Source organism: Corvus kubaryi, unplaced genomic scaffold (genome assembly GCF_017639235.1).
Source record: "Corvus kubaryi isolate FWS band 111438036 unplaced genomic scaffold, C.kubaryi_AGA036_p1.0 split3-37304, whole genome shotgun sequence".
Classification (NCBI taxonomy): domain Eukaryota; kingdom Metazoa; phylum Chordata; class Aves; order Passeriformes; family Corvidae; genus Corvus; species Corvus kubaryi.
In genome coordinates, this window is record NW_024582087.1 from 845,320 (window position 1) to 872,887 (window position 27,568).

At 51.8% G+C, this 27,568-nt stretch overlaps 1 protein-coding gene across 2 annotated transcripts in view; it reads right to left on the reverse strand.

Annotated features, from left to right (window-relative positions):
• The window catches only part of MAN1C1 (mannosidase alpha class 1C member 1), a 56,642-nt gene extending 35,915 nt beyond the window's left edge, over positions 1–20,727 (reverse strand). For both annotated transcript variants that reach the window (XM_042015454.1, XM_042015455.1), the window contains exons 1-3: positions 20,414–20,727; positions 18,724–19,678; positions 301–397 (exon numbers count right to left, since the gene is read on the reverse strand). In XM_042015454.1, coding sequence (XP_041871388.1) covers positions 301–397; positions 18,724–19,290 — 664 coding nt within the window. In that variant the 5' untranslated portion in view covers positions 19,291–19,678; positions 20,414–20,727. The remainder of the gene's footprint in view (positions 1–300; positions 398–18,723; positions 19,679–20,413) is intronic.
• Between the last annotated feature and the right edge of the window lie 6,841 nt (positions 20,728–27,568).

Genomic DNA, 27,568 nt, shown 5'->3' on the forward strand with positions numbered 1-27,568 from the left:
ATTGTCAGTGCTGGGCTGGCTCCATGTTTTAATAAAGACACTTTCATTCTAGCTCTGCTCTCTGCACTCTGTGCTGGCTCTGCACGGAGAGGTGACCCAGGCTGGCACAGGGACGAGATTCCCAGCCCTGCTCACCTCCAGGACACGGATTCAGAGCCTTGCTTCACACCAACAGCAAGAGGGACGAGATCAAAGCTGTGACAGACACCTCACAGCACTGCAGAGAGAGGAGCTGCCCTGGACGTGGGACCTTCAAAAGCTCAAGCCAAGTGAGATTGCAGTAAACTGAGCCCAACTCACCGAACATGTTCCCGATGTGGCCGTTCTTCGTCAGCGGGCGCAGCTCGTTCTTCCCCAGGGCATACTGCTTGTAGTTGTCCCAGGCAAACTTCATCATCTGGGAGGGGAAAAGGGAATGGAAACAGTTAGCAGAACTGAGAATTTCCCAGCCTGAGCTCTGGGAATCGATGGGAGTTTCCCCACTCACTGCTACACCCATGGTCCATTAATTATAAAATCTTAATTCACGAGGAGTGGGGATGCATCCAGAGGTTGGATGAAGTCTCCAACTCATCATTTCTGGTGAAGAACCTGGCACATCTCACACCAAAACCCCGCTTTCCCCCTTGGCCCTGCAAACCAAATGGGAACTGTAGAAAGCTGTCTCCATCTCTGAACTTCCAACCTTTTTCAGGGAGCATCAGTGTTTCAGAATGGTTCTTCAAATGGGCTAAAATTGTAAGGCCAAAGCTGATCTGTCCCTAAGTACAGGGAGAAGCTGGCCTTAAGGACTGCACAGAGGCTTTCATTCTATTAATTAACAGAATACATTCACAAAGGGCAAATCCATGACATTTTGTTATCTTCTATCAAAACCCCACAGTCCTTTCTTCAGAGAGCTCTGCACACAGCCTGGGTGATTTCTGAGCAACCCCTTCCAACTCAAACAATTCCTTTTGGGATGTTTGAACTGTCCTGCCCGGGCCCAGCACACTGACCTTCCCCCGAGGGCTGTGAGGCATTGCTTGTGCAAGTTCCAACACACACACACACATCCCAGCACAGCTTTTTCTGTCCTCCTGTCCCTCTGGCTCCAGCTGGGAGGAAAAATTAAACCTACAAGTGTCCTTTCTTCATGTGGGAGAGACTGGGACTTGCCAGCTTCTAAGGAGTGCCTTAAATAAAGCTGCCTTTTGTAACCCCCCAGCCTGGCTCTGAGCAGTTCCACCCCAGCATCGCACTGACCTGACATCCTTTGATTCAATCCCTGGGAAAAAAGATAACAAAGGGGAAGAAGGGGCTTCAGAGAATCAACCACGTTCTCCACCGAGCTCAACAAAGATAAGAGAAGTCTGAAACGCTTCCCTCAGACCAGACTTCTGATGGAAAATGACAGTTTAAACCAAATCCTTCCTCCACAGAGTGCTCCCGTCTCATGTCTGCGGCAGCATTTGCTGCTCTATTTCAGGATTAGAATCTGCAGGTTACTTTGGTCTGAAATTCCTCCTGTCATCTCAGTTCTTACTCTTCCCTCCAGCTGTGTGTTTCACAAGCCCAGCATCACAAGCCCCTGGCAGTATCCTCCTTAATTAACAAGAAGCCACATCCCCAGATTCCCCCCTCCTTTTTAAACGTCAAGCTTCCAAAGCAAAGTTTCCTGGAGCTGTTCATATGGAGGAGGATAAACACTTGCTGAACCGATTGGTAACATTCAGGCTCCGACACCACCAGGAGATGGAATGCTGGACAAACAAATAAAGTCAATTTGGGGTTTAAAAACTCAGTGTGGGATGAATTAGTCAGTGGAGAGCTCTGCTCTGAGGGAACTAAATAATGACCTGGGGTGGGGGAAGAAACCCTCCACAAAATGCACTCAAACGTGTCCCAGTCATATGACTCGGGGTGTTCACTTTATTTTTGCCAAATCTCTGGGGTTTTTTCCCCAGTGGCAGCAGATTCTAAATGGGAAGTTCTCATTCTCCAGGAACGTAACAGGGTGAATCTTTGAGGAGCTCTGGCCTCTCTCTGGACAATGCAGAGCAAAGGCTTTTATGTGTCAAGAGCTTGATCCTGAAGCTCCCAGCAGGAAGGACGGTGTTTTCCACACAGACAGCGTTCCCACAGCGAGCAGCAGGGCTCCTGCACCAAAAGGCAACAGCCAGGCACCTCCTGGGCTCATTTCTCTTCTCAATCAGAGCTGAGGAAGGAGGACCCACCCTTCTGGCACACAGGGAGCCTGGACATGCAGAGGATGTGGAAATGATTCTGCTTTGTTCCCTGAACTCCTAACGCTGTAATTCTGAATCAGCCTCATTTTAAGCTGAGTATGACATTTAAAGTTATTTCCTTCCCTCAACTTCTTTAACCCCTCAGTTCCAGAAGGTCCAGAGTGAACCCAGCCATCTCTGCCACGCTGGCACAGACCCCTGGGATCCAGAGTCTGCAGACACCTCCATCCCAGGGAGGTGATGGAAAACTACCCAGGGGTTTCCTGTCAGTCAGCCTCCAGCAGCCACATCTCCTGCAGGGGAAATCTCCTCTTTTCCCTTCTCCTCACGCAAGGAGGGAGGGCCTGAGGCCTGCCAGGCTCCACAGTGCTCTGCTTCACCCAGGGCTCCGAGTGCTGATGGAGCAAACACGTGCATTCCTCATCTGCCTATTCAGCCGTTCCAGCTGTCTCTGTCACGCTGCTGCGAGAGGTTCCCTCCCCAAAAGATTTCTGTCTCAAGCTCTGCTCAGTCCTGAGCTGATCATCAGGGAGACAGGGCATGGATGGGACTGGAAGTGCTGCCTCATCGAGCTGCCAGGTTCCCTTTAGGTGAAGCACACTGTGCTGGCTGCCTTTAAAGCCTCTAGACTTGGGAGGCAGGATGCAGAATGTGGCAGCTTTTCATCTCCCAGCATCCCAGAGCCTTCCTCTCTGCACTGATGGCTCCAAAAAGCAGCAACTGGAAAAGCTGAAGAGCCAAAAAAGCATCTGCACCACTCTGCCCGTTCTGGCTCCCTGCAGCTGCCTCTCCAGTCCAAATTTAGCACCTCAGCTTCCAAACCACTGAAGGGACTCAGCAAAGTCCTGAAAGTGGGGACTGCACATTCACAGCAGCTTCCTCAGAGCAGAGATCCCAAACTTCAGGCTGGAAGGGAAGGGATGGAGCTGGGAGGGGAATGTGTGTGGTGAGGTGTTCCAGGCACATTTCTGATGAGACACCAGGATTAGAAGTGAATATTTTATGCCATTCCAGTCCTGGCACATCACAATACATCAGCGTTAACGTTGTGCCACTTTGCATTTGAAAAATGGTACCAGAACCACAAAAATTATGGAAATAGATCCATAACTTTAGATTTTGTTCTCACCAGTGAGCCATCTGCCACCTAATAGGTAATTATCTATGTGGCCCTAGTATTCTAATCACTGTAGGTCTCAACTGATTTATAGCAGGGACTTCCAAATTTATAACTTAATTTGTCAGACTGTTCTTTCTTTTCTTTTTCTTTTCTCTTCTTTCACCTGTAAGTCACTTGTTACTTTGGAGAGTTTCAGCTGCCCAGCCAGACAATTCTGTATTAAAATAATCTAGAAACAACAGAACTGAAATCTGAAAACCTGCACTATCATTTTCACCATTTAGACCCTTATCTTTCCTCGTGCTTTGCTCCATCCAAACCCAAAAAGGACCTGCCTTTCAAGCCCACCTGTGTTTCTTAAAGGCAGCAGCAGAACAAAAAGCATTCAGAGGATGCTGTGATCCAGGTAATGATGAAACAGGTCTCGGATGAAAACTTGACCAAGGAAGCATTTTCACTTTGAAGAGATTAGCAAATCTTTAGCACATTTAATAACTAAACCACTCCAGATCTCTGGGTTTATGGACTTGCAAAAGGAGAGAAGAGGGGGGGGGAGAAAAAGAAGAAAAAGCTCCCCCCCAGCATCACTTGCCCTCCTTTTGTTAACAGGGAAGATTTCCAAATGCAGAGCATTCCCAAACAGCTATTTGATTAGTTTTATCCATCTAGACTGGGATAATTAGTAAATGCTTAAAAGATGAAATCTAAATATACCAACCAATCAGCCCCTTTCAAGCACTTCCAAGGAACATTACACAAAGCCATTATCTTCACAAGATAACCACTTCTGTGGCTCTTTAGCCTCCTTCCTTCAACTCCCCTTCAAATATTTAACTAAAAAGTATCAAAGAAACTTCCAGTTTGGGAAAAAAAAAAAAAAGGGAAAAAAAAAAAAAAAAAAAAAGGAGGGGGGGATGAGTGTAATTCTAATTATTTCTTTCCCCATTGTATTCCTAACTTGTTTTTTCCCCCACCTCTCTTCCTTTTCCTGCAGCTGGAAGCAGATTATTTGTCCTATCAGTTTCAAAAGTAGGACCTGTTCTGCTCTTTCCCACCTTTAACCTCCTTGCTGCCCCACGGCAGCCCTGTCCCAGTTTGGGTTTTTAAGCTGCAATAATGCCATTTATCTTCCCCTGCTGTATAAGATATAATTTGCCAGGTGACAAGAGGCAGAGAAAAAGAGGAACTGTCAGTCTTGCAGGAAGAAGAAGAAAAAGTCTGCCTGAACACACTGGGTAACTCATTTCTGTTTGGAATAATGGATGTATTTTTCCCTTATCAGACTTGCATAAACCTGTATAATTCAGGATCTGCAGAAAAGGTAATGAAACGGCATCATGTTTATTTTGTGTTGCTGCCTTTAGTATGATCACATAGAGATATAAATATCCATGCAAACAGCAGGGCAGAATGCTACAAAAATTCATCTGAAAGCCTTTAATAGAAAGCTGAGCAACTTCTCAGGTTACTTCTCTGGGCCACTGTCCGTGGTAATGCTTTTATGTAACAGCAAAATGATAACAAAAAGGCTGTGTGCTCACTCCAGTGGATGGAGATGTTCCATTTAGGCAGACACTGATATCCAGAGGCTGCCACTGGCTGGGTTTAAAAGCCTGGAAGTGCAGAGCAGGAGGAGCTGCAGCTCCAGGGACGTTACCAAGCAACTCCCGGAGACGGACACCAACATTGATAATCCATCCTAAAGTAATTACACTTTATAATTAAAGATTACAGTAAATCCAATAGATCCCAACAGGAACCTGAGCAATTTAAAGACACGCTGGCTAACCTGCCTGTTTTCCAGCAGCCATGTTAGCTCCTGCCTGGAATGAACCACTCAGGGAACTGCAGAGCTTTCCATTTAATCGGCCTTCACACGGCTGCCAACCACGAGAGCCTCACCTTGGCACCTGGTAATCCAACACCCCCTCTCTTCTCCCACTTTAAATCAAACTCATCCTTTTAACTGATGGCAAAGGGGTAAAACCTGAGCCTGTCGCTCCCGAAGGGAAGCCAAGAGAGCACAGGCCCAACTCCAGCTCCAGCTCCTTCCTCTGTGCCTTCCACTCACGACTCTGACACATCCTCTGGGCAACTTCCACTGCCCTGGGCCTCGGCCCCTCCATCTACAACACAGCCTCAGCCCTCTCCTCTCAGACCCCTGGGCATGGTGGAAATGTCCAGAGTGTACTGCACACAGAAATATCCAGAGTGCACTGGATAAAGAAACAGCTGAAGTGCTTCGAGCCCGAGCTCGCTTGGTCAATCAGGGTGCCCAGAGAAGCTGTGGCTGCCCCTGGATCCCTGGAAGTGCCCAAGGCCAGGCTGGACAGGGCTTGGAGCATCCTGGGAGAGTGGAAGGTGTCCCTGGAGCGCTGGGATCACACCCTTTCCAGGCTGATTGGCCTCCCAGACAGTACAGGGCTGATTCCTGTCACGAACCAACTCCCTCAAAAGCAGATTTCTGCAAATACACCCTTTGGAATGACACCCAAAGCTCAGGAAAGCCTCGCCTCTTTGCCACCTGCCACTGTTCTACTCAAGTTTTCCTTAAACACAAGATAACAGCTCATTTTCCACACCTAAAGCAGCAGCCTGGGCACAGAACTCCTCCCCGAGGCTCCAGGTCTTCCTGGAGGATTCTAACCCAAAATCTCCATCTCTGTCAGCTCCTGCCTGCAAACACATCAGCTGATAGTGGAGATGGCAGATAGAAGCTGGGAATTGCTTGCTACAGGCAGCTTTATCTGGAAGTAAATGTAACAGAGCAGTTCCAGCAACAGGTGAGTGGGGTTTCAATTTTTTTCTGGCAGCTCCTTCTCAAACCTGCAAGGGTGGATTTTTCTGCCATCAGCTGCTATCACAGCTCACCCTCTCTTGCACAACAGCCAAAGACACTGCTCAGAAAACCGATTTCCATCGCTGGAACAATGGGGGAATTCTTTAGGAAGTCAGAACAAATCACCTTCCAGCAAGTTACAATATAAAAAAACGTAAGTTTTAAGCTCTCCTTACTGTTCCCAGCCAGTCAGTCCAGCTGGGCAATGGTGAGTTCTCCAGCCCAGACCTGCAGAGCCAAGCACCCGCCCACCACAATCAGGGGAAAAGCAGGACTGGAAGCCTGGTTTGCACTGGGGGGACAGAAAAAAGCCCAGCACAGAGCAGCTCAAGGTTGTCAGTCTTAGCAGCAAGGACAGAAATAGAACTCAAGAGTCTCCCTGATTCAGTCCCTGCTAGGAAAGCTGAATGGGAGAAAACAGCTCAAACCACAATTAAACTAACACCCAATTAAATTCCTAATGCAACTAGATTTAACGGTGTCAAGAGGGGAAAAAAAATAAAACCTTTCTAGGGCTATCTGAGGCATTAAACCCCAGCTGGATCCAGCTGCATCTAAATCAGGAAACGTCAGCACGAGCAGTTGATTCTGCAGTTGGCTCTGTAATGAGATGCTGGCCTGGAAGAGGCCGACCACGGTTTGAGAACAAATTTGCAAGTCTAGACCAAAGCACCCGGTGATTTAGTGCAGAGATGAGGGGAGCTGCAGCCTCGGCTCCTTCGCTTCCCAGAATCAAAGCCGGGGGAAAATTCTGAGAGGAATAAAAGGAATTTGTGTTCCTGGCCACCCTGACACTTCAGCTCCGTGCTCCCTGCGAGCCCCTGGAGCTGATCAGACTCAGGATATTCCAGAGCACGGCCAGGCTGGTGCTGCACAGCCACACCAGCAATAAACACCATAAATATTCCTCCTGTGCTAAGCTCATCACCTCCAGAGGCCACTCAGGCACTGCTGTCACCAGGTTTGGGGAGCTGGCAGGAAAAGGCAACCCCTGATGTCCGGTCTGCACCCGGCAGCCCCAGCCAGGGGAGCTGACCCTGTTATAGCAGAGAGATGAGTTTGTCCCTAGATGGACACTCCACAGGTCATCCTGGCACGCTGCAAAAAGGATTGGGGTCAGTGTGGCAGGGCAGGTCTGACTGGGGCTTGTGTGAGGCCAAAGCGAAGACACTGTGGCAGCAAACTCAGAGAAGGTGAATAGCGGGGTACAGGAAGGATTGAAAATTGAAGAGGTGACACTTGAAGAAAGATGAGCTTGAAACCAAAGGAATAGTTCTGGTCTCCCTTGCTGTCACCACAGAAGGCAGAAGAAGCTCTCTGAGCAATGTCTGTAAGCGTGAGGAAATCAGGGAAGAAATGCAAGGTCCTGATAAAAGGTGTTTGGGGTTTTTACACCCCAATGTCCTGGTTCACTTCCCAAGCTGACTCTTGCTGTGTATTATTAGGAGATGTCTGTCAAACACAACAACTCCTGAGCTGCTGCCAGGCCTGCAGGCACACAGGACAGCAGCAGGACCAGAAAGCCACCAGCACACTTTGGTGACACTGCTATTTGCATTTTTTCAGGTCCTTTTCACTCCAGGTTGGGCAGTCTGGCTTTTCTCAGGGACTGCTGTTGCAGTCCAGCATGCTTTAAGGAAGGGAAGTGGGGGAAAAATTACTTCCCTCGTAATGACACTCCTTCAAATGTCATCTCCGAGTCCCCTCCTGGGTTTTGTGCCTGCAGCACAAACCCCGCAGGGAATTCCCTGAGCTCTCAAGATTTTGGGCACTGTCTCATTCCTGTAGGCTGCCTTGAGGGCTCTTCCATTTCAGCTACTTCCCTTCAAGCATGTGCAGCACACGGGCCTTGTAAATCCCTAATTACACACAGACTACAAATCCTCCTAGAAAGTGCCCAGCATTCCAGGTGAGTGATGGGCAGCAGCTGAACAGCCAGGCCAGAATCCATCAGCTCCTCCCCAGAATCCCCCCACACTGAAGGCGAAGGGGGATGGAAACACAAACGCGAAGCAGGATTGTTTTTACAGACCTGCATTATGACAAGGGAAGGCTTTTTCCCTTCCCCTACAGATACCATCTGCACAGGATTCTCATTTCTGGAGAGCCACAGCCCAGGGGGATGCTCAAAAGGAGCTGTAGCCATAAGTAACCCAAAATGCTGCAAGGAGAGGGAAGGAAAGGAAAAGGTGTGGAAACATTTTGCTTTTCTTTTTCAAGGAAAATAGAAAAAAGAAAAACGAAGTCTCTAGAATTGGGCCTATCTGTTTGACAGGCTGGGGAACAAGTGGCAAAGAGATCAATAATGAAAAGAAACAAACCAGAGAAGATAGGAGGCTTGGTACTCCCGAGCCTTGGATGTGGGAGCATGGCAGGAATCCTGGGTGGGCTTGGAAGAGAGAGACTCAACAGGCTCCGGAGTATCTGTGTGTAAATCTGGCACGGAGCCCTCCCGAGGCAGGTGAATAAAGCCTTCCCTGCCCAGAGCAGCAACACCCTGACAGTCACTGTGTGGGGTGGAAATCAGGCTGCACCAGAGCCGGGGTTCTCTGGACAGCTGAAGAGCTCCCGCTCAGCCGGGGGAACGTTTCCAAAGCATTCTCAGAGATAAAAAGTGAAGATCAGCCTCGCAACCACCACATCCGTAAGAGACAAAAGGAGTCCTTCCCATGAGGAGGGAACAGCCCTGTCCCAGGTTCCCTCAGAGGCTCAATTCACTCTCACTCTCCCCATTTCAGTCTCACTCTCCCGCTCCAGGCCCAGCAGCTGAGCTGCCTCTCCCCCCAGCACCCACAAGGTGTGAATTGCTTCTGACACACGGATGGCTCAGGGGCCCAAAACACAGCAGAAGCAGATGGGAGAACTGAAGGAAGGAAAGAAGGGAAGAAAAAAATGTAAACACAGGCCAAGAGTTATCCTGCATCGCTCCTGTTCTGCACTGTGAGAATGGATTTAGGGAGCAGGAGGAACATCTGTTTGGAAACTGGCTTTGTCTCAGTCCAAATGCTGGAACAGGAGAAAGAGGGAGGCTGAGGACTGCCAGCACACCTCGTGCTTCAACTCACACTTGGATGGCTTAGCAGGAGAAATCTGGGAGGATGAGTTTAGTTTAATGATTTCTTGCTGGTTCACCTGCTCCCCATCTGTCTTTGTAGTCCTTGCTCAGAGGGACAGATTGGAGCACTGCTGTCCTCTCCCTTTTCCAGAGCTCCTCGTGATCGGAACTTCTGAAGAGAGGAACAGAGCAATTCTCAAGTATTAAGTAGTCAGCTGAGATTAGTCCAACAATTTATCACAGGTAATAGCTAATAACAGACACAAGAAACTCACTCAGAGCCTTCCCAGAGCCACGTGTCACAGCTGTCACCTTACAAAAGTGGTACAAGAAATTCTTGGACCACAGTAGCGAATTTATTAGCCAGAGGCTGATAAACCCTTCCAAGAGTGCCAGAGCCCACAATAAATCATACAAACCAGGTTGCAAACAACGGATCTCTGATGAAAATGAGGTTGGTGGAATGGATGTGAGAACAGTGTGAGGATTCAGCTGGCAGGATGGAGGGGCCTGGCTTGCATTGGGCCTGACCTCCCATCCTCAGAGGGATCAAGGCTCGGCCCTGGCACCGCTCCAGCACAGCCATCACACGACAGTGACTGATGAGCTGCTGACAGCATAGAGCAAGGAATGGCACTGAGGGGACCTGGGTAATAAACTACAGAAAAGAGCCATAAAGACTCATCCAAATTAGAGGCAGGAGGCACCACCTTGCTCACAGACCCCACATCAGTGCAGAAATGGCACCCACAGAACTGCTCAGGCCTAAGGAACAAGCCTTCACTTACCAAATCCCACCCCAAACACTCAACTCCAAGTTTTATTTAAGCCTTTGAAAGCCAGAAATGAAAGAACCAGATAGAGAACAGAATTGTCTATGGCTTCATCCTACGCCAGCCAGAGCTGCCTTTCAGAAATCAACCTTTTAAATTATTCTGCTCTGCAGCCACGGATGAGAGTGGGCAGAGCCACAGCCAGCAGCAACAACGTTCTGGTTGTTTGGGATCAGCAACACCCAGAACAAACCTCTGAGAGATAAGATAATTGAACGCAGCCATGGTGGATCAGCACTGAGGAACCCTGACATGGTCTTGGTGCTGGAGAATGGTGCCAAAACAGCACCAGAAAGCAGCCAAGGGTTTGTTTGGGTTCATCAGCGCTGAATTCCAACATAAATACGTGTCCTTCCTAGTTAACTCTAGAGAAAAATGAGGCTCAGATGGAAGGAGAGCCAGAAATCCTGTTTCCACTGGAAGTGTTTTATTTGTATTTTATCCTGCTGGCTAACCCAGGCAGCAGGAGGGTTTCAGGACGGATGAAACACGATTACTTTATAATTATCCTTTGTTACTTCGCAAAGTACACGGTTCTGCACTTCCCTCCCTGCCCAGGGAAATCATGTTAACACAATTAGAGCAAGAGCCCTGCTTTAAAACACGGCTGCTCGGACGTTGCTAACACGGCTCCAATTCTCAGCACAGACAGCCTGCAGAGCCATCCTGCTCCATAAATCAGCAGGAGTTCTGTCACCGAGTCCCTCTGAAGGGAAGGGACACTCTCTAGGAGGAACATTCACCATATATCATCATCCTGTGCTAGTGCTGCTGGCACGAGATGCTGCAGGATTTCTCCATCTCTTGCCTTTAATATTCTTCGCAGCCTTATTCTTGCAATATCTAAGAGAGGAAATCTAACAACAGCTCTAGGGCCATGCAAGGCAAGTGTTGGAGGCCAGATTAGAACTAATGAGCTCCTGGCTCCCACTCAATCCCAGCCTTCAGAACAATTAGCTCAAATAAACCCAGGAACCGTTTTCTGCTCTGCTGTCGTCTGCCCGTCCTCCCCGCTAACTCCTGAGCTGGAAAACTTCAATTGGGTTTGACAGAGGGGAGAGGTCACAGAGAAACCAAAGCTCAGTGCAAGCTGCCAGCACTGGGAGACCCCCAGAGTGCCCCACTGAGGGGGCCAGTGCAAGGTTCCTGCTGTTCCACTGAGGAACAGGCACCGCGGCCGGGATCGGTGCCTCTGGCTCGCCCAGCCAAGGGGGACACTGGGCAGGGACGGGTGACACAGAAGGAATCCCAAACACAAGGATGGGGAAGGTCCCCAGCTGCATGACAGCTCTAAGGACACGAGGGGGTTTCAGCACGCAGGGCTCCCATTCCTAGAAAGCTGCACTCCGTTACCTTTCGGCTCAGGGAAGAAGCCTCGCAAACACACCTCCCCTTCCCAAACCTGCTGCACGGCTCTCCTCTGACTCCAGCACGCAGCAGACACTCACTCTCACAGGGGACCCTGCAGCTCTGCTGTCAGGATAAGGAGATGCAAAAGGGAAGCACGGAAGTCACTTCAGTTTAGTGCAACCTCTCGCTGTTACTCACGCTCCAGTGTCCTCCCAGGGAATGCTGGAGAGCCCAGGAGGAAAGAGTCCTGCTGCACATTACCCTGCTGGATTAGGGATTAAGCACTGTGTGCCCATTTCACAGAGGTGCCCGCTGGCTCCACACGGTGCCACGATGGATCTGCCCTCAGGAACAGAACACAAAGTGTCCTGCTTTTAATTACCAGAGGGTGCTCTGCCCCTTCAGCCAGGGTACAAATGAGTGCCATCCTGTCCCATAAAGAGGGGATGTTTATTTTCCAGTCCTCCAGCACAGTTCCCACTGTGCTCTGTCTCCTGCCATGCTCTGGGTCCATCATGCACAAAGCCCTCACATTATGTGTGGCTCACAGACACCACTGCCCACGACAGCTCCTCTGGAGCCCTTCCAAAATGTGGTGTCAGATGATGAACTCGAGTGCCAGGGGACCCAGAGTAAAGACAGCAATCATGGCAGTGTGTGCTCCTCATGCCAAATCCACTCACAGCATCCACTGAAAAGTATTTTTCTGGGGAATGTAAATGTAGTCTCTTCCTTGAGTTTAGAAATCAGAATGCTCCCAGCACCAAGATTTCCTCATCCCACCACGGGAGTGAATATTCCTTCCTGCCTTCTCCTTCTGACAGCTCCATGTCAGCTTTATATTCAGGTCAGTCTCTCATTCAGTACTAAGGTACATTTCCCTTTCTCCCCCTCAGCCTCCCCATCTAAAATCTGAATTGTTTTCAATACAGGAAAACATATTCAAAAACATCAAAATGATAAACAATCTATACAATAACAGAATCACAGAGTGAACCAAACATGATGGATTGAGCTCACATGGCAAAGCCTTGCATACAGAACCAAAGGAAAGAACACTTAGCACGAAAATCTTTCTCCCATTAAGGGGCAGATTTAATCATTGATTAGAAGTTAATCATGAGCCCACAAAAATTTTGGCTGGAAAGATGGAATCTTAATGCAGGTGACTGCTTTTTAGTAAATATTTGAAGACCTGGACGTGCACAGGCTCCAGACTGTCAGCAGAGCAGGGAGGTTACAGCAGGATGTTACCGACAGCTCACAGCCAGGCTCCATCCCCCTGCCCTAAACCTGGCTTCCAATCCAAGCAACTTCAAGGAGCTGATGTGCATTTCCTGAAGGGATTCAGGAAGGTGCAGGTCCTTCAGCACAACACATCTGTGAGCATCCTAGAAACTCATCTCCCCACGCCCAGCACTCGCAGTCACTCATCACCCGCACGCCAACAACTCTGCAGTGCTGGAGCCGTGCGCTGGCTGTAAGAGGCAGTTCAGAAACCAGTCTAGCATCAAATTTAGCTGTTGTGGAACAAGTGCTTTCAGTGCTAGATTTGGGGAAGAGAAGAGCAAGTGTCTGCAAATTGCAGAGCACTCCCAAATTCCACAGTGCCCTCAGCTCGGGAGAGCTCTGAGGTACCACTGAGGCAAGCAGCTCTGCAGCGCTGATCACAGCACGCCAGGCATCTCCTGTGCTCATGCACTCTACCAACAGAACAAATACATTTTTAGTCAATTAACTGCATCCCCTGCAGCTGAAACAGGCTCGAGGTCAGGTCTAAATTCTGTTTGCATGAATCCACCGGAGGCTACTGAAGCAAAAAACCCACTGCATGCACCATTTGTGGGATTTACACTACAGTACCCCTCGCACAGGTTCGGTAAATAAATGCATGAGGAGTGTGCAGCAAAGGAAAATTCCAGCAAGGCTGGAGCCAGCCAGTGCTTCAAACTGCACAGAAATTCTCTCTTGCAGAGGTATTTCTACCCCAGAGAAAGAATCACAATCTGATCACAGCACAGCTGACTGGTTTGAGATCATAATTCCACTCCATCATAGTAAATATTTTACTGAGAACTGGTTTCCTCACCCCCAGCAGCCTGCGCGAGTCTGTTGGAAGTCCCTGGGTTTCCATCTGACCAGCACACAGGATCAGGCATTTCCCACGTGCCCCAGTGAGGAAGATGTGCACGGGAGGTGCATTTCCAGCTGGAACTGTGCGTGGTGCTCCTCACGTACCGAAACCACGGACAGATTACACGACTGGCCTGGAGTGCTGCTCAGCCCCAGATTACAGCAAGAAAAGGCATTTTCTCCAAATGGAAGAGTAGAAAGTTGCACAGTGCAGGCAAAGGGAGAAGTCTGACATCTTTGTCCTGCTGGCTGTGGAAAGGAGATGGTCAGAAATGACCAATAATGGATTCACAGCCCAGCTCGGCCTGAGAACTGCTGCGAGCCCTGCTTTTGACAAACTGGTGATCACAGCCCACCCCCAGTGCACCTGTGAGCTCCAGGAGAACACCCACACAGGTGTGCCAGAGGCAACCAGCACCAGAGCTGAGACTTTTCCTGGCAGGGGTCAGGGCTGTGGCACAAATCCAGGACAACCTGCAGCATTTCCCCAGCTCTGCCCCAAAAATGAGCACTTTTTTCATTGCAGTCACAACTGTCAAAAACACACAAAGGGAACTCAGCAACCAACACCAAGGGACTTCCCTGGTGCAGAAGCCGAGCTCCTGGTAACGTCCCTGTTTCTTGCTAATTACCTTTTAGTGATAAACTGTCAAGATATTTGTGCTTGAAAGACTGATCCACCTGCTGATGTGTAGAGTGACTGCAGGGTGACTGTGTACACCGGCTGTGGTGGCCTCCTTCCCCCCAGGGGGTGATTTCTGAGAGCAAACACATCTTCAGAGCTGTGTTAGAAGAGGACAGGCGACAGCCAGGTGAGGCAGGTACAGGTGGAGATGGGAGGAAAAGCCAGGATGAAGAGAACTGCACTGTGAAACAAGATTGCAGGTGTCAGACCCAGGGGTACAATCCCTGCCTGGATTTGACACATTCCCTTATTTAAAAGGGACAGAGGACACTGCCAGGTTCAGGCATGAGGCATTCCCACACCTCAGGCATGGAAACATGCCTTTTGCACCCAAAACAGAGGAGAAAAACTAGTAAATCTCTCTGACCACATTTTTCTCACACCCCACGGCTGAGCTAGAAGCATTTAATGATGAGCTTTCTGCTCTGGCTCCTTCCAGTGGTTGGCATTAGCAGGGTTGGTATTGATGCCATGATGATTTTTTGCCTTTTCTTTTATACCCCTGTTACACCTTTTTACAACTCCTGTATTCTTAGTGCTTTTTGCCTCCATTCTTGGCCTTGTTTGCTCAGCCAGGAGACTCAACATTTCAGAAGCTTCGTAGGTAGAGGATAGTGTGCCCCAGAGCCCAAGGTCCTCTCCAGAACACATTCTGTAAACCAAGATAGAACCATCCAGGGGAAGGCTCCTTGGGGAGGGGGGCTCACTCGAGCCTCTCATTAGGGAATCTTTGATAGATCTGCTAATTAGTAACATCTATAATGACATATGCGATCTTTTGGGGGGCATTGTGGGGTGCATTTCAGTGCATTCGACCTGGACATAGTGCACCTAAGGATCCTTAAAATAAATACCAAGGTAAAACCCCTTTTTCCCTTCTAACCGTGTTTGACTCTTGATTTTAAGACCAGGAAAAGGCATCAGTATAAAACCACTTCAAAGAAATGCTCTTCCCTCTCTCCCCACTGCTTCCCCCACCTATGAGATCTATGAGTCCAACGCAGCAGGAGTGCAGCAAGGAGCAGCCTGTTTGGCTCCATCCATCATCAGCAAAACTGTCAGCTCAGCTCCACCAGCAAAATCTTTATTACTGGTTACGATGCAGAAGGCAGGAACCACACGGTCTGATTTCCTCAGATCTGAGGCTGAGTTTGCAGAGGCAGCAGTTGGAGGGGAAATAATTTTGACTTTTCCCTGAGCCAATTTGATCTGGAAATTGTTGAGAGCAAATAAATATGGAATCCCACTGTGGCATTTCTGCAGTCACTCGCCAGCTACAACCACTTCTCTTCTTTTCCTGAGCATCAGTGATTTGTATTTGGCACTTGTAAAAAATCAGCTAATCCCCAAAGCCATGCCTGACTGATCAATTACACAACTAATACCTTTTCCAGAGGTCATCTTAAGAGATGAATAATCCGTCCCAAAATTTCCCAACCTGCGGCATGGGGAGATTTGCTATTTGGCTTTCTGCAGCTCTCCTGGAAAGGTCAGAGTGCCCCAGCCCTGGGCTGCCCACAGGAGCACACAGCAGTGTATCCCAGACCGTTCTCCAGGTGACCTTTAGCAGCAAAGGCTGTGCAATACAGGTGCTCTCTTTTTTACTTCTCGAGAAAACAACTGTTAACTGACCCCTGGACTTGTCTGTATGAGGCAAAGGTACCTGCACACACACATCAGCCCAGCTCTCTGCAGCATTTACTCTCTTAACAGACTCCCACGTGCCACCTCCAGCAGCTGAGCCCCCTCTCTTTCTCTCTGCACCACGAGGAAGTGGCACGCAAAGCAATGAGCGAGGCAGATCCACTCCAGCCTGGCTCCTCACTCTGCAAAGAGCTCCAGTGCTCCTCACGCTCCACAGGGCTTTCCCAAACAGCAACAAAGTGGAAGAGGCCACAGGGCTTCACACTCTAATTTTCAAGCAGGAAAAGTCTAGCAGGGCTACGTGAGCTGACACCTTCCACACAGAACAGCCTCTTCTTTAGCTGAAGCATCAGGCAGCTCAGAGGCGGTGGGAAAGAATGGGCAGCAGCTCGGATTCCTGGCTGGAATTCCTCAGACTGAAGGGTCCTGTGGAAAACAGAAAGCTCCAACTCTCTAGGCTGGGCATCACCTCTGGGCATCTTTGATCACACGCCAGTTTTTCCTCCTGGCCTTCATCTGGCAGGCAGATGGGGAAAAAAACACCAACAAATCCCGTCCACATCCACCCTCCCCCTTACAGAGGTGCTGACCTGTGAGAATGGCCTGAGGGAAGGCAAAGAAAATAACAAAGCTTCCAGCACAAGGACAGTTTGGGACTCGTTTTAGCAAATTACAGGACTTAAAGCTCTGGAGGAAGGAGAGAAAAGCCACTTGCAGCTACTGCACACACCTCAGAACAGCCAGCAAAGCCACCCCCTGCCCTGCTGGCATCTCACATCATGTGAGCAATATTTGCTAATCCAAAGGCTGTATCATCACTTCTTCCTTGCAATTATTTTTTTTCCCTCCATCTGCTTCTTTTTACACAGCATTTGTCTTCCAACCTTCCTGGTTTGTCTTCCTCTTGTCTTTTTGATTAACAAAAAAAAAGACACACCTTATCTCTTCCCCAGGCTGCACCACCCTCCCTTGTTCGGCGTGTTCAGCCTCATATCTCAGCACCATATTTGTTTCTCTCTCTCTGAATAAACAGAAGTGTAGGCACTTTTAAGAAATAAGGGCTCTGTTTGAAGAGTAATTAGCTGTCAGCATAAAACTAATATTTATGGATTCTCATCCCTGAAAACTCTAACTCTGCTACCCAGCACTGATTATGGCTGTTAGAAACAGATGGGGCTGAATCCATACAGCTTGAAATAATGCTATATTTAAAAAATAATTAACTCCAAATGAAGGACTGAATGCCACTCGCTTCCCCTAAATTTGATTTTTTCCATTTGATTAGTTTGCACAGAGTGGAAGCTGGCTTATATTCCCGGGTATGTCGTGCTGCCTGACACACCTTGGAGGTGGGAATCTGCAGAGATCCAGGCACACGTGAGGGCCGGGTGCTGGAATATTCCAAACACCCTGCAGCAGGAAAGGATGGCTCAATCCCACCTGGGATGATAAAGAAACCCCGCACCCCTGGGTGCGTTGTGTCTGGTCGCCTGGCAGAGGAGTTGGAATTTCACCAGAGGTGCAGCCTTTGTTTTAGTGCCGGACAAAGATAGCGGGAGGGGAGCTTTAAAAACTGTTTTTCAGAGGCAGGTTGGAGAGGATGAAAGCCCTCGGTGCATTATTCTCTGACTTGATTCTCTCTTCAACCCAGGGCAGCACCGTCGCTGGATGCCTGCACCTCTGCGAGAGCACAGACCCAGGAAATTTATACTCTGCTTAATTAAATCTGTGCTTTTTACTTATTGGCACCTCTTCCGAGAGCAAAATTCCCTCCAAGTTGGTTATCCATCATGGCAAAGGATCCGACAGCCACAATCGAATCCCACACAAACCTGGTTAACTGGGTCACAGCCTGCTCCGTGATGTCTGTGAGGCTGCCAGGCTTTTATGCACGATCTGGAGGCACGGGGCCAAACCCCCCGAGCCCTGACACCCCCGGAGCCCCCCCAACGAGGCTACCCCGCCTCAGCGGGGTCAGGGCCAGGGCAGCTCCCGGGAGTGGGTGACAATTCCAGTGCCAGTCCCACAGGGATCTACAGGGACAGAGCCTCCCGTTCCTCCCCGACTCCTGTGCGGGCACGTCCCATCCCTCCGTCCCTGTGGACCAGCCAAGTTCTGTCACCTCCCAGTTTCTGTGTGACCCCCCCAAGAGATGGAGCCTCTTGCACAACCAGAAACATCTTCCACCAAGTGAGTTTTTTCCCCCTATAACCCTTTTCCCCTCCTAATAACCAAGCTGACGTTTAAATTTCCCTAATTTCAGTCACACCCCACCAGCCAGCCCCAACGTCTCCTCTCTGGTGCGTGGAGGTGTGTGCTCAGTGACAGGGACACTCCCTTGGAAAGGGACACCCCAATTCCTGCCACCTTCCCTGGGAAAAGAAGGGAGAAGGGGACACGGGCAGCTTGTGTGAGAAATGGGGGCAAGGTGAAGGGTGGGTGAGGAGAGTGGGGGCAGTGAGGTGGAGACATGGCTGTGAAGGGGGGCAAGGACTGACTGAGGAGGGACCTGGGCACGATGGCTGACTCGGGGGGCCATGGCTGCGAGGGGCAGTGACAGCTGATTGAGGGGGAACACAGATGTGAGGGCTGAGGTGGACATGGCCCCGAAAACTGAGGGCACGGGTTGCCTGAGTGCGATGTGGCTGTGAGGGGAGGCAAGGACTGACTGAGGGGTGATGGGGCTGTGAGGCGAGGTGAAAGCCGACCGAGGGGGGACGTGAGCACTGAGGTGAGGCGAGAACTGCCCGAGGGGGCCACGGAGGGAGGCGAGGGAGCACTGAGCGGGCACACGGCCGTGAGCGCTGCCGGCGCGGTGCGAGCGCTCCTCACCCACCTCTTTGATCTTCATCCTGCGGGCGCGGGTCTCGGGGTCCTCTCCGGGCCGCCCGCCCCGCACCGGGTGCCGGAGGCTCCGGCGGAACCGCTCGTAGTCGAAGCGGAACGGGGCCCGCGTCTCCCGGGCCGGGGGCGCGGCGCTGGCGGGCTGGGCTCGGCTCTCGCCGCCCTGCACCTGCTGCCGGGAGCCGGGCGCGGTGCGGGCCGGCGGCCCGGCCATGCGGGCGGCCGTGCGGAGCTTCTCCCGCAGGCGGCGCGGGGCGGCGGGGCTGGCGTGGCGGGGCTCGGCGGCCGCGGGGGGGCTGCGGGGCAGGTCGGTGTCGCGGGTGGAGGAGGAGGAGGCTGAGGACGAGGAGGCGGAGGATGAAGAGGAGGCGGAGGCGGTGGCCCGGCGGGGTAGGAAGAGGCGCTTGAAACGGGAGGAATCGGGCAGGAGGAAGAGGGCCCCGAAGCAGAGCGTGAGCAGGCCCGAGAGGAAGAGCAGGAACAGGAACTTCTGCGGCAGCCGCAGCCCCAGCGCCGCCGGCCAGCCCGGCATGCCCGGCAGCTTCCGCAGCACCACCATGGGGCACCGGATCGCGGCCGCCGGGCGGGACCCGCCGCCACGCCGGGGGCTGCCGCTGGCTCCTGCGGCGAAAGGCTCACGGGGGCCCGCCCTGAGCACCACCGGCCGCCTTCACCGGGGACCGCACGTGGGTGGCTCCGGGCCGGGCGGAGCGGCGGTTCAGCGTCCCCCCTGCCGGCATGAAGGCGGCGGCGAGCGCATCCCGCCGGGGCCGGACGGCGAGCGGCGGCGCGGGGCTGGGCTGGGCTGGGCTGGGCTGGGCTGCGAGCGGCGACGGTCCCGGTGCGGGCTCCCGGCCGGACGGTGCTCCGGCACTGGCTCAGGCAGCGGCGCCGGGGCGGTGCGAGCCCGTCTCTCTAGGCGGCGGTGGGTTCATGCTGCAGCATTTCTGCGGGGTGGGGGGAGACAAGAGCGCGGTCATTCAACACCGCCAAAGATGCGGCCGGCGAGACAAGCCTTTGTCCCCGGCCGGTCCCCCACCCTCCAGCGGCACTAGTTCGGTTCCCTCTGTCCGGACTTGGCATCAGCTCTCCGGTCTGCGAGCAGCTCCCAGCTCTGCACCATCTCCCCTCCAGCGCCGGGATGCCGGGCTCTGCTGGCGGGGCAGCCCGGGGGACAAGAGGGAGAACCCCGGGAGGGACAAGGTGCTCTGGGACACCCCGGGAGAGGCAGGGTGCCCTGGGACAGCGCAGGCAGGCAGGGACGGGGCTGCTCCGCTCCTCTGCCAGGAGCTGCCTTCGCCAGCGCAGGGCTGGGGACGATGGGGCTGCAAACCAGCCATGCGGAAAGCTCGGCTCGGGCTGAGCTTCTTGAGGAAAAAGACAGTAACAACAACAACAACAACAAAAATTTACGGGTTTTGGTTTTGCTAAATAGATCCCGGCAAATTTCTCCCAAATCTCTGTCTGGTAGAGTTATCTATACCCCCCCCCACACAAATCCTCTCCTTGTGGAAGAGACAGAGCTCTACTTTCAGACCCCGCAAGGCAGCAGGACACGGCTTGAAACCCTACGTGCGACCCCCAAATCGCCGCTTCTCCTGCGGGCAGGGACAGCGCTGCCCCCAAGCACCGTCACACCCGCTGGGGCGGACGCTCTCCTACCCCTAGCGCTGTTTACTCACCCCTCTGACAAATCCAAGCCTCTCTGGCTCCTACAGTGAGCAAAATCTTCTCAGTCCTGCCCGCTCATCCCAAAAGCGACAGCCCCTCGCTGCTGCCAGCGCTCCCGGGTGCCCGTTCAGTTAGGAGAGGGAAGAGGCTGCGCTCTCCAGGGGACAGCTCCTCTCCTTGCCCATCCGAGCATGCAGGAGGGAAGCACCTAACTGCGCCCAGCTACTCGGGAGGCTCTGTTCTCGCCCGGCTCCGTGCCCGGCGCGGGGCCCGGCGGGGCAGCGCTGCCCGCTGCCCTCACGCGCAGCGCGGGAGCCCCGCCCGCCCCGCCGCTCACTGCGACAGCGCCCGGCCCCGCCCCCGCCGCGCCCCCGCCACGCCCCCTCCCGCCAACGGTCACTCCGCGCCCGCGCCAGCCAATCAGCGCGCGCGGCTCCGCCGGCCCTCGCTCTCTATTGGCTGGTGCGCCTCCCCCGCCCTCTGCCATTGGCTGCTGCCCGCGCCAGGATAGCCGCGGGCCACGCCCCCTTGTTTACCACAGTTGCCCGGCTCGAGCTCGGAGAGCGGTGGCCCCGCCCCTTTCCTTCAGCCGCGGCTTCCCATTGGCTGCGAGGAACGCCCCGTCCGCGCTGCGATTGGCGGAGGGGGGGCGCCGCTACTTTAAAAAGGGGCTGCGGGCGCGAGGCGGCTCCAGAGGCTGTGAGGGCTCGACAGGTGTGGGTAGGGCTGGCGCCACCGTTCCCGAACCTCATGCCCCGTGAGGGATCTGAGGCACCGATTTACCCACAGATCCCCCATGAAGGGCCCCGTACCCTGTGGGTTCCACGGCCCTGAGGGCACTGCCTCGCTGCCTGGCACGAGGAGGGGAGCAGGAGTCTCGGAGAGGGGCTGGAGACATCTTGGGAACCCCTTTTTTTTTATACGAGCCCATGGTCCAAGTGCCGTGAAGCACATCTTAATCCCAAATCCTTAAATCCTCACCTTAACCTTCAACGTGTCACCAGGTAAATTTGAGTGACCCTGTGAGTTAGTACTGTACCAGAGGGGAAGACAGTGAACCGGAGTTTCTGCTCGTAAATGTAACAAAAAACGCACTCAAACCGGCAAAACTAGCAATGAAAGGTAAAAAAGGGGCATAACCCACAGCCAGAGGCATCTGAAACCCCTCAGGAATAACTGGATGGGTGGAGGGGGACAGGATGAGGCTCCCAGGAAAGGGTGAACGAAGCCACCAGGGAACGGCTGTGACTAAACTTGGAAGAGCTAAAAGGGAACATTTTGTAGGCTGGAAAGGAGCTGGAGCTACGAGGGAAGAAATCATCTGCTGTTTGCGTCTGCCTGCGCTCAGTGTGTGCCTCCTGCACAATAACCGGCACCGCGGGGGACAAATACCTGAGCTGATGGCTGGGGCTGCCGGCAGCGTGCTGCAGGGCCCCACGCTCTCTGAGAATCAGAAACACAGCTAATATTGTCATTTTCCTGTGAAAAGTGCTTTAAGGCATATAAAGCAGGTGCCATGACAGGATTGTGCAGCTGCCCTTGACCCCAGGCTGGCGATCGTCTTACTTCACCTTCCCCTCGTCTCCACAGCTGCTGCAGGTTTAGTCCAAATAAACCCCAAAAAACCGTGGTGCTTTTTAGCTCCAGTGGCTGCCCGGCAGACCTTGAAGGTGGCCACCCTCCGAGGCGGATTTGCATCTCGATGATTTGGGGTTGAAATCGCTCTTTCCGCCGTGGTTCGCAGGCAGGGCCTGCTGAGCGTGAGGGAGAGGCGGGCACCATGGCCCGGGCACGGCGTGCTCTGCTCGGAGCAGCTGGTGGAGCCAGCCTGGCACAGCCGCTCTCCCTTCCTGCCCTGTGGCTGCACCACGAGGGAGAGCAGGGCAGGATGGGGCTGCTCCGTCCTGGCAGGTTGGCACCGGCGCTCCCGGGGCACGGCAGATGCTCCACAGGCTCCTCACGGCCCGCGGGAGCGGCTTGCGAAGGAGGGTTTGGCTCTGCTCGGGAGGAGGGGAGAACCCTGCGAGGCAGCTGCCAGTTCCATTATTTTGAGCAGGAATGGATTTTGGCAGGGCTTCTACCTCGGGCATCCCCCGGGGACCAGCACCAGCCAGAGACCATCTCACCGTGGGCTTCCCACATGCCTTCTCCCCACACCTCACCTTGGACTGAACAGAAATAATCCTTCACCTTCCTTAAACCTCCTCTTCCCTGGGGAAACCTCACACAGCAGCCAGGCTGCATTTTGTCTCATCCTTATTTAAAAAAAAACCCAAGCCAACCAAAGAAAAGCCCACCAAACCAAAACTCTCTGCTGTTCCAGTGGTGATGGTCCCTTGATCTTCTTAGGGATGGCCCCAGGATGGGAAAGGTTGGATAGCTCCACTTCCTAAGAGGATTTGGGGGCATCAAGGAGGATAATAAATAAAAATCGACAGCAGAGAACAAACCAGAGGGATGATAAAATAGACAGTTCTGAGCAAACCAAAGCCTCGCTCCTCATTCCAGGCAGCGGCGGTGGAAAAGTTGGAGGCTTATCTTTTAATTAGGTTAAATTAGGAAATCTTTTTGTTTTGCTTTGTGTTTAGCATAACATTGTCTTGGAGGTAAAAGCTTGGAAATGGAAGGTTTTCTAGATTAGGTTAAATTAAGATATTATGCTTCTTAAAGAAGACAAAGCATTGTCTTCAAGGTAAATGTTTAATTACATTTTAAAAACAATTTTGTCTGTGCAATAATAAGACAGAGCCCAGCTCTGCCTGTGACTGCAGTTCCAGACGGAAGGCAAATAAATCGAGAAATTGGTGTTGAAGGAGTTAGGAGGCAGAGTGTAATTACTGGGGAAATGGGGGTCCTGCTGCATTATAATTCTTGTTTTTTAGCAGCTCTGGAAGAAATAATTTAGAGAAAATTACTTTTTTTTTTTTTTTTTTTTAATGGGCGTAAGAAAAATAGAATTTAATATCCACCTTTCTGTGAGGAAGCAAACTACAGAGTGATAGATGACACTCAGGGCAAAGGAGCTTGGCCCGATTATTGCACTCGAGCCTCCAGACTATCTTGTAAAGAGCCTCGATGTTTATTCCTCTCTCAGAGCAGAAAACACTCCTGGTTCTGGCTGCAGGAGCAGCCAGGATGAATCCCAGTGCTGGAATAGCACTCCAGAAACCCTCTTTGGCTCCCAGAATGGCTCCAGACGGGGATTTTTGGGCATCGCAGCCACGAAAGGATGGAGCAGGCAGATGGGAGAGAGGCTCTGTGGCAGTGGCAGCAGGGGCAGAGCCAACACAGCCTGGGGATGGGGAGGGAAGGAAGGGGAAGGGGAAGAGGGGGAGAGGGGAAAGGAGAGGCCAGAGGAAGGAAGGAAAAGGGAAAAGAAGGGAGTCAATGAAAGAAATGAAAGGGAGGGAAAGGAAAAGAAAGAAAGGAAAGGAGTGAAAAGGAAGAACGAAAAGGAAAGGAAAAGAAAATCAACCCAACAACCCAGCCTTGTTCCCCTGTAGTGGAAAGGGATCGTACATCTGAGCGCATCCCTACAACAGGGCAGCCCCAGCGTGTAAACCAGACACCTAAACCCTGCTGATAGCTACTACAAAGCGCAGGCGGTGACAGCAAACCCTGCTGGAGTTGCCAGCCGTGGAAGCGAAGGGATCCTTCCCCTCCCGGGGAACAAGCACGGGGCTGACAGAACAAGGAGCCGTCTCCCAGCATTTCTGACACTCCACAGGGCCGTGCAGCCCAGTTTGGGGCTCAGCTCTCCGCAGCCTGATCTCAGCATCCCGCTGGGACAGCGGCTCCCGCTGCTCCCACCCGGCCCTGCCTCACCCGCGGTCCAGCCGGGAATGTCTGGGGAAGGACAGAGCCTCCAAAGCCGCTGTTCCTCCCCCGAAAGCGGCACGGGCTGGTGTTATTAATTGTGTCAGGCCCACTGCAGCTGCCCCTGGTTTATCTGCTTGGGATCAGACAAGGGGAAGCCCAGACACTGAAACCTGGCCGAGGCATTCTGCAAACAACAGCCCGGAGCTTCTCCGAGCAGGGCGCATCTCCACTGCGGGCAGAATGAGCAAAACAATCCCTGATGACCTGTAATGACTCTGGACAGGAGAAATCTGTGTGGTATCGATTATTTTAAGGCTTTAGAAATACGAGCAGAGGACAGGAGGCTGCGGAGAAGGCTGGGTAATTAAGGCAGCTCGTTATCTGCTCCCTGAACGTGCGTTGCAGGGGTGCTGAGTGCTGCTGCCTCGAGTTACTCCAGGAGCTGGGAGTGAGGGGCAGGACTGCTTGTCAGATTAAACCACGTTCTGAGGGATTACCGGCGTTGTTTGGGCAGGAATTACTCTAACTAAACACCTGAAAGGCTGAATTGTAATGGTAATCCAACCACAGCAGTGTCACCTGTGCGGGGTGGATGGAGAACCCAGAGGAATTCAGCCGACACAGCCTGGGGCGCCGACCCGCACAAGGTGGGGGAAAACTGATGGATAAAGTGGGAAAGGAAGGCAGGAGAAGGATAAAGGCGTGGAAAGATGTTCTTTGGAGCAGCCTTTCTCCTCCTCCTTCAAATGACCCCCTCAGCACCTCCTGACCATCCTGTGCTGCCGAGGAGGACCCTTGCAGGCTGAAGTTACAGAAGTGGATAAACTGGAAGTGGGGCTTGCCCTGATTTCATTCAGAGAATTTTAGCGAGCTAAACCTGCAAAAAAGGGGTTCCTCAGCCCCCTCTCTGCCAGTCAGGAGTGAATGGCCAGGGCAGAGAAAGCAGCTGCCTCACCTGGAGCTGCAGAAATGCTACAGCCACATTCGGGCCACAGAAAATGGGATAATTAGCCCCAAAAAGCTCTGAATTCAGGGGCATCATCACACGCTGATCTGCAGGTCTGGCTGCTTTGCTGTTAACTCCACGTTCTTCTCTACGTAGAAGATATTAATTATCTGAGTTAAGAGTCACACTTAGGGATGCACAGAAGCCTTGCTGAGAATTCCAACGGTTCTCTGCAGGCAGGAGGGAGACATTTGCACAACGTAAAGCCCATCACCTCAGCCAGACTCGTGTTCTATCCCAGAAGAGGGGGGAAAAAACCCATTCACATCTGAGATAACAACCTGTTCCGAGTCCCTCACACCGGAATTGTGTAGGAATGAGCTCTCACAGGAGGAGGAATCTTGCTTAATTATGGTACAGGCCTACATCTCAGCAATCCTGCCTCCTGTGTGCCAGGGAAAATATCAAACACGCTGAAAAATAGTACAAAGGCAGAAACACAACATAAGGTGCATGGAGGAGAGAGCAGGAACATTTCAATTTATTACTTTCCTGTAACACCAGGTGACTAATGGAGCAGGCTGCAGCTTTTCCCCCCTTTTTTTCATTAAAATCAGCATCATCAGAACGTCTGTGTTCCATTTTCCCCTGCTTAAATAAGGAGAGGGCCAGAGGAATGCCATGAGTTTGCTCTTGCGAATGTGGAGCAACAGCCTATTTTAGATGGCTTCAGAAATAAGATCCCAAGTGGGAAAGGTCTAAGAATAATTTTCAGCCAAAGACTTCACCTGCCAGGAAATGCAGCTCAGGCAAACCAGACCCGAAGGCAAATTAGGGAGGAACTTGGTGAAAGAGAAACAAACCCAGTCTTGGACAAACAGAGGAATTAAGAAAACCCAACGATCTTCAAGCAAACTTAAATATTTGGTTTGAGTCAAAGAAGCATCTGGAGTCAATCCAAAGTGGATTTGGCCCCGATGGCCCCTGGGAATGAGCCACCTGCTGTCTGTGGCAGGATTCTGTCTGGAGTTGTCTGGAGCTGGAAGATCTCCTCTCTTTTTCAGGTAAAATCTGGCTATTCAATGTTTCCTAAGAAGTCTGCAGACCCCTGAACTGTTTGGAAAGAACCCAGGAGGTGACAATGTCCTCAGACATCGGTGGGGACCAAGCACAGCCCAGAAATGAGCCAGGGGACCCTGTTTGAGAAAACACAGGAATTTTCCAGCCACAGAAGGAGCCAACCAGAGCAATGCCTTTGGAAACTGCTGGGCTTTGTAGAAGTCGTGAAGGACTGGTTTCGTTTTTAAGGAAAATAATCTCCCAAAGGTTGAATTTCAACTTATTTGATGACCACGTGCACAATCCATCTTCAATCCTGCATCCAGAGACCTCCTCACACTCCAGCAGCCATCCCTGCTCTCCTCCAAGGGCTAGGCTCAGTTTACTCCAAGGACGTTGAAACAAATGCACATTTCACAAAAAAACCCCTTCTTTCATCATAAAAACACATTTGCAAGTGGACTTCAAGGCAAGCCAGAAAATAGGGACCAACATCTCCAAATGCTGGGGAGATGAATCCTCCTGTGGGAGGAGGGGAGGAGAAACCTTTCTGCTCATCCTATTCACTGTCCACAGACCAGAAGGCAAAAAGAAAAAGAATTCTTTCAGTTCTGCTCTGTGTTTTGGCCAAAGATGAAGCACAGCCATACATTGCCATGCCTCAGAGCTCCTCAGGAACAGCTCCTGCATTGTCCCCTCTGCCTGGGCTGTCCCCTCATCAATAACTGGGATTTCAGCAGGGCTGGGGCAGCTTTCAGCTCTGGTCGGGTCTGAAGAGGATCTTTCCCAACACGGAGAGCTCCAGATGAGGATCAGTGTGCGAATTCTTCTGGACTAATAGATAAGTGCTACAATAATTTAGGATACATTTCCAGCTTGTGGTTAGCAGACCCCAGGGGTTAATTCACTGCTCTGTAGCAATCTGTTAAAATTACTGGGGGGAAAACCCCCAATTTCCTATAAACCATGTGGAGAGCTGCACAGAGGACATTTGTTTTTAGGAGACAAGTCAAAGACTAAACCCCACCAGTTTATGGACATTGCAAAAACCCTTATCAAATCAGCTGTCAGAGGTTTGGGGTTTTTTCACCAAGAGATAACAGTATAAAACCCTTTTGGGTCAGATTAATCAGAGTTATTAGACCTAATGGCAAGTGATAACTCCATGAGCCACAGAGCTCCTCTGGCCATTTGTCCACAGAGAGGATAAGTTACTGCCCAACCCTGTTGACTTTAATTGGATTCTGACTCTGTGTAGGAAAGCCTTGATAAACTCCCTGGGTCAAACCTGCAGCCCCTCTCAACTGTTTCCTGTGCTCCTGAAGGGCTGCAGAGAGACCCT